Genomic DNA, 7,055 nt, shown 5'->3' on the forward strand with positions numbered 1-7,055 from the left:
GGGTAAATAGATTTAAGCATGATATACACTTACGTATATATAATTTAAGCCATAAAATGACTCCGGTACTGGGCTCATTTCAGGTCTGATTTCTACATGTATTAATTTCTAGATGTATGCGTGCGACATATGTCATGATAAATTGTGTTTAAGTTTATTTGTCGATTGTACATGCATATTTCTAAAATCAAAATGTTCGGTACATATAATTACGATATTGTAGACCTAGTGGAAGAGGAGGATGAACCAAATGATAATATATTGAACATTGTAATTTTAGAGGGAGGGATCTTTTCGCTGTGAGTGTACAAATGTTTTTTTATATTGTCATGGGGAATCGTGAAGAAGCAAACCCCCCTTTTTTGTAGCTATTGTTTATTCTGTAACTATTAGATCTAGTTTATGTCCACAACATATCTAATCAAAAATATAATGACACAGTCAGTATTCATTGACAGACCAATGTACGATGTAGACAACAACTGTCATGTATTCAAAATTATTTGATGTTAGAAATATACAGAAATGAGAATTTGTTATGATACACTCCGCTTTGTCATTGTAAAAAGCAAGGGTGCGCCCGCATTGTTTCCAATTCGATACACTCATTTAAGGTATACTGTTTACACTTGAGAGGGAGAGGAAGGTAATTTCATCAGATACCTGGACTCCATATCTAGTCATGCGTGTGATAGTACACCGTTCTCTAGCAATCTACACCCCCACTTGAAGACAACAGTTGAAGATCAACGCAAATAAATAATCCATTTTATTTTTTGAAATGCTGTTTGGTTTGGAGTAAAATCCCCTACTTCACCAAATGTCTGGTCTTTTCAGCAACAAAGGTATATTATTTCATCATCCCCTAGAGATCGTCATGTTGATCTACAATAAATCGATAATGCTAGATGAATTCCGAATTACCACCTGGGGTCGGACAGTGTGAGAAACGATACATTTTAGATGAGAACTAAACGCTTTGGTCTGCGAACGGAACGACAAACGGTTTAAACAGATCAAGTCGAATCGAGAACGCTTCAGGTGGTGTAATAGTACGCATCAGGGCCTGTATGTATAGTTTCAATTCTTGATAATTGAAGATAGTTTTCGTCAATGAAAATAATACGAAACTTCACCTCAGAATAAATCTTCATATCAGCAAAATCCTTCATGTCCTTTACGTAGACCAACTGGGACAGTTTTTAAACGTCTCCTTACGAAATATTATTTTTAGGAACCTTACATCGGTGACTTAATGATGTACGCTTGTGAACATTACATCTGAATAACAAACAACACATTGCACAATAATAAAATGGTCTCTGAAATTGACGTTTATTTAAAACTCTATTTTCGAACTTTTCAAGTGTTTGTCTGTATGTTTGTTTTTTAGAATATATATAATTGCCATGTCCCTTGTCGCAGTAGGTGTGGCACGCTAAAGAAACGCTAAGCAAAGGCCTAAATTTGAAGCCCTTCACCGGTCTTGGTGACGTCTCCATATGAGTGAAAAATTCTTGAGAGAGACATTAAGCAAGATACACTCAATCAATCTTTATACTGGATGGTTGGTTTGTTGTAGATTTTTTAACATATCGCTCGTGAATTTTTCACTCATATAAAAACGTCATCATCGCAAGTGAAGGACTTCAATATGTGGGCCTATTCCAATTGTATACCGCTTTTGATCAGGTTTTTTTTTATCGTGCCACACCTGCTGCGGATTCCTACATCATACTTCGATTATAAACCTTGATACATTCATAGAATCTGATAAAATCCTCAATACTTCGATTTACAGAAGCAATTCAAACGTCTTTTACAAATAATATTTTATTCAAAATGAATGCATTGGACAGCAGGTAAAACCTGTTTTAGCCCTCTCCTTAATTGAAACGGCTTGCATCTTGATACAATATTAGATTTACTAAATTAGCCATTAGCTTACAATGTTTTAAGTGTGACAATGAAATATTTGTTCTGCAGACTCCAAATTCACTAGGTTATTTTTGTCTAAATCTCGTATATATTGATTAATCAATGCATATATCGTGTTAGAATGGCGGCAAAATGACAAAACGTGACCTCACATTTTTATGTAACATTTTCGCAATGCTTTATAATGAGATGGGAGGGAAATATGTGGTTATTACAGAATGAAATTGTGCCACTAAGTCGAATTAAAATTCATTGAAAGGTCCAAGAGGGTAAGGAAATGATAGTGCCACCTTGTAACAACAGTTTATTGAATGATTTACTTTCATCCCCTGTGTCATGGAAACAGTTAAAACCATCCCAGCGTTTTATTTCTATGTAGATATTGCTTAAAATGGATCTTATCATTTGCAGAATTGACTACATCTGACAATGCGAACGCTAGTAAGTATTACAACTTATTTCCTGTATAACGATGTCCTGTACATTGTAATATAAAGCAAAGGACATGTCTTGTACAGTGTAGATTATTGGATATAATGAACAGGTACAAATTACGAAGAGTGATCAATCTAATAATTCATATAAGGAATACAAAATTAAGAGCTGGAGAAACACGGGTCCCTTGACATTCCAGAGATGGGATCAGGAGCTTCAACTTAATCACCCATTGTCGACCGGTCACAACCGCCGTTGATCTACTTTAATGTTTTTAAAGCAACGGTTCGAGCGACATATAGTAAATTGTTCTTCAGTTCACCTGTGAAAACAAGTACAAGATGATTATTTGCATCAACTACATTCATGCCATCTGTTTTTTCAAAACATAAAAGGGCATCACAACGTAATGAACTTTTATTTTTTTTTTTTAATTATTTTTTAAATTGTTTTTTCAATTTCTTTTATTTTTCACAGAATTAATCATCCGCATGCCTATAATGACTTTGAATATGTTTTAAATGAAATATTTTATGCATTTTCGAATTTGAAAGCACCAACATTCAAATCTTGCAACATGCATATGTATTTACGCGCCACCATATGTGACGCCACATATGATCTCGAACGAAAAGGTTTGAAAACAGTTGTTAGCCCTTTTGAAACGGATTGAATTTAATCAACAAAAACCACTCAACACGTTGACGACTTGTTTTTTGCCGCTAGCCTTATGGGTGTACCATTTGTCAAAGGCGATGTGAACTGTGCGGAAAACGGTGTGGGTATATTTTTTTCTGCGCAGGGACTGTGTCATTCAAAAGGCATCTTTGTCCTTGTACCTGTTCGAAAAGCTGTTGAAGACACCCATTTAAACCTCGGTGATTTGGTTACATGTATATTGTATCAAAACTCATCTAGGTCTACAACATATCCAGTCTGTTCTGATCTCCATTGTTTCATAAAATGCACACTCACACATTAGGAACTAAAGCTGACCTTATAACAGTGTATACCGGTGCTCCCGATTCCTGCGAAATAGCAATATAAAATAATTGAACTTACATTTATGATTATTATATTTCCTAAATTTGAATTGAATTATAATGCTTATGCATTAAAGAAAATTATGAACGCATAACATCAAATGCAGTATAACGTTGTATATATATATATATATATATATATATATATATATATATATATATATATATATAGATTCCCAAAATTGCAGTTATTTTTTGAACTTCAATACTTCCCAATTATGTTAGAACATCATAAGAAATCATTACAATTATGAATTTATATAGCTCTTTCTCTCTCTCTCTCTCCCTTTCATATTGTAGTCTCGACATTGTGGCTTTTTGAACTAAAGGAAAAAAATGAATTGACCTTGAAGACTAGTATTTTCTTTATTTATCATCTTAAGACCTCTAAACTATGGTAAAACATTATTCTAAATCCACATAAGTTCGAATTCACATAGTTCTTTATGTTGCGATATCAGAATTTCCACAATGCGGCTTTAATTTGTCTGACATTGAAAAATATATTACCTTGAAATATAATGCTGTATCTTTTTCCTTAGACTTCTCTCCACTTCACCTATTCGATTGTTGATTTTGATTTTAATGCTAGATCTGTGTCTTTTCATTGACCTTGTTTGTTGTTTGATCGTGTTCTTCTGGCAATCATTGTTTTTCACTGTTCACCATATCCGAATCATCAATGGTACGGCCTACCTAATATTGTTCTGAACTTAATCAATCCATATCATTATATCCCCACCATTTTATTCCATAATCACATTGTTTTGTAAGTTTTCCCTCTAAATTTATCTGATTTCTGCAATTTTCAAGAATAATTCTATTTTCATCCCGACCCGACCATGGTACAAACTCTCTAAACCATAGTCAGTAAACACGCTTTACAACAAAACCACTATTATTTTTATCACTCAGTACAACAGTGTATCACTCTTGTTACCGATGTAGTTTATCGATACTTGTCGTTTTTGCGTGTTATTTGTTTATGTAATATATGTCTCTTGATAAAGACGCGGGTTACGTCGAAAATTCGAGTTTTAAATAACCAACAGTGTCGTGGTCTTTTCAGTGCTTTTATATATTTCTTTACAGGCCTTGTATCTTCTCAGATCCGACACTTTAAGAAAGTAGGGTGTTGTTGGGTTTTTGTGCTTATATATAGATATTCATTTGCATTTCGCAAATTCTATGGTCGTTATAACGATCTAGTTCGTCAATACGACCTCGCATTGGGTCAAATGCTGTCTGACGTGTTTCATACCGATTGTTAATCCGTTCTTGGCACACTGATGTTGACTGTGGATAACTCCGTTTACCTGTTCAGGATATGGGGCACACGGCGGGAGTGACTGGTCAACAGGGGAAGCTTACTCCTCTTAGGCACCTGATCCCAACTCTGGTGTGTCCAGGGTCCGTGTTTGCCCAACTATCTATTTTGTATTGCTTGTAGGAGTTATGAGATTGATCACTGCACGTAATCTTATATATATATATATATATATATATATATATATATATATATATATATATATATATATTCAGGACTGTTGTGACTATTGTGAGTACAGGACTATTGTGAGGAATGGTCGTGTAAAGTGTTGAAAAGTCATATGTTTTAATGATTTTGATTTGAAAAAATGGTACACACATACACACACACACATACACACACACACCCAGACCCATACCTGTATATATATATATATATATATATATATATATATATATATATTTATTTATAAAAAAAATATATGAAAAGAAAACACAGAAATTCTCCGTAAAGCTTTATCGCGTTCATTACATCTTCAGAAGCTTTACAAAAAAAAAACCCAGTGATATTACTGAGACTCTATATCAATTTAAGATATATATATATATATATATATTCAATCTCTATAATGATGTTTTGATTTTCAGTTCCGACAACAACAGTTGTAATCGTCATCCTTTCTACACTGCTGGTTGTTACTATGGGAACGGTTGCTGGGATTATTCTTCAACGAAAAATGAGGAATCAACAACACGATCAGCGACCACAAACTGACAGTGAATGCAACACGACAGGGACCGGAAACAGACAGCGACTGCAACGGGATGCTGAGTTCCCGTTGCACGAATATGACGAAATTAATTCAGCAGGCAACCGTGACGGGGACTGGACAGCAACCATAGATCAAGAGAGACTGAAACTTGAGTCTGATGGAGGTTACGAGTTACCAATACATGAATACGTCGATATCAATGCGGTAGGCGATAATCACACTTACGATAAGGTCAGTCCCTCAAAGGAAGCCCCTTACGAAGATGTCCAAACGTATACAAACACATAGCCTATTCCATGGAGGTAAATGTGAGTGATGATTTACGGTAAAAATGTTGTCAACGCCTCAGAATGTTTTATAAGAAGCTCATAACGAAATTTTAAATGATTGGGAGCAGTGTAAGTACGACATGCCAGACGATTGAAATCCACAGATAGATGAGTGTTTCTTTACAAATTATTTCGAATATCATCTTCAGTAGAAAATATTTAATGTAACATCCTAATGACGAAGTAATCAGTTGTAAAAGATGACGAGACCGATCTGTTATACCATTGTGTAGTCATAGTGAATGGACAGCAAGTCTCCTGATTTGGTGGGTGAAACAAGTTAATTATTAATCTTTTTGTATATTAAAACTATATATTTTGAGCGTTGTATATTATCATTTATTATACGCCATGTGACCAAATTATATTTTCCTTGCTTTTGATATCCGTTATGGACTGTGAAAGTTGCTTTTCTTCATTGCAGTATGCATTGTAGTCTGAGACTTAAGCTTTCGTATTTCAGTATTTGTTCTGTAGTGCATAACTTATTTACTTCAATTTTAGAATATGATACACAGTGCATTAATGATGATTTCTCTGTTCTAGTAAATGCTAAAGAGAGTGTTAGTTATATAACTTGTGACCCACCCCCATTTCTGTACGTGTTATAATGAGTACATCATATTTCTTGTTATAGCATACGCTTTATAGCTTGTAAAATATTCGTCAAATTATAACATACCTTATATGGGGTATAAGCATACAGTTTGTATTTTCCATAAGTTTGGTATACGTTACATAGTGCGTATTTTTGTCTAATTCGTATGCATTATATGAAAGGTAAAGATACAGTTGTTTATTGTTTATTTCGGATGCGAAATACTGCATTCTCTCATTTTCCTTTCTGTTATAGATCATGCAAATTATTTGTATTCTACTTTTAGTATACGTTAAAGATTGTGGTATTGTTTTTTTTTTTTCGGTTTACTTTTTCGTATTTGTATAGTATTTCTTCTTCTATTTTGGTATATGTTTGTTCATATAATAATTCTGTTCTTAAGTTGTTAGCTTTTATTTCACATGATAATATTATAAACAAGAGGCCCATGGGCCTAGAATTGCTCTTTTGATGCATAGTAGAACAGGCAAAAATTCTCACTAACCAAGATTCAACAATTAACAAAGTTTGATGATGTTAAGTCAAATAGTACCTGAAAATTTAAATGTAACTGTCCAAAAGTAGGTCACGGTGACCTACTTTTGGTCGACACAATGAAGGCTCAAGATGCATCAACTGACAAATGAAATAGTATTCAAATATAGCCGTC

At 34.0% G+C, this 7,055-nt stretch overlaps 1 protein-coding gene across 1 annotated transcript in view; it reads left to right on the forward strand.

The window, feature by feature from the left end:
• Positions 1 to 6,787, forward strand: part of LOC125661641 (uncharacterized) — a 28,284-nt gene extending 21,497 nt beyond the window's left edge. Inside the window, exons 7-8 of the mRNA XM_048893710.2 lie at positions 2,350 to 2,379; positions 5,334 to 6,787. Of these exons, the coding sequence (XP_048749667.2) occupies positions 2,350 to 2,379; positions 5,334 to 5,746 (443 nt within the window). The 3' untranslated portion in view covers positions 5,747 to 6,787. The remainder of the gene's footprint in view (positions 1 to 2,349; positions 2,380 to 5,333) is intronic.
• Positions 6,788 to 7,055: the final 268 nt, after the last annotated feature.

Source organism: Ostrea edulis, chromosome 8, assembly GCF_947568905.1.
Source record: "Ostrea edulis chromosome 8, xbOstEdul1.1, whole genome shotgun sequence".
NCBI classification, from domain to species: domain Eukaryota; kingdom Metazoa; phylum Mollusca; class Bivalvia; order Ostreida; family Ostreidae; genus Ostrea; species Ostrea edulis.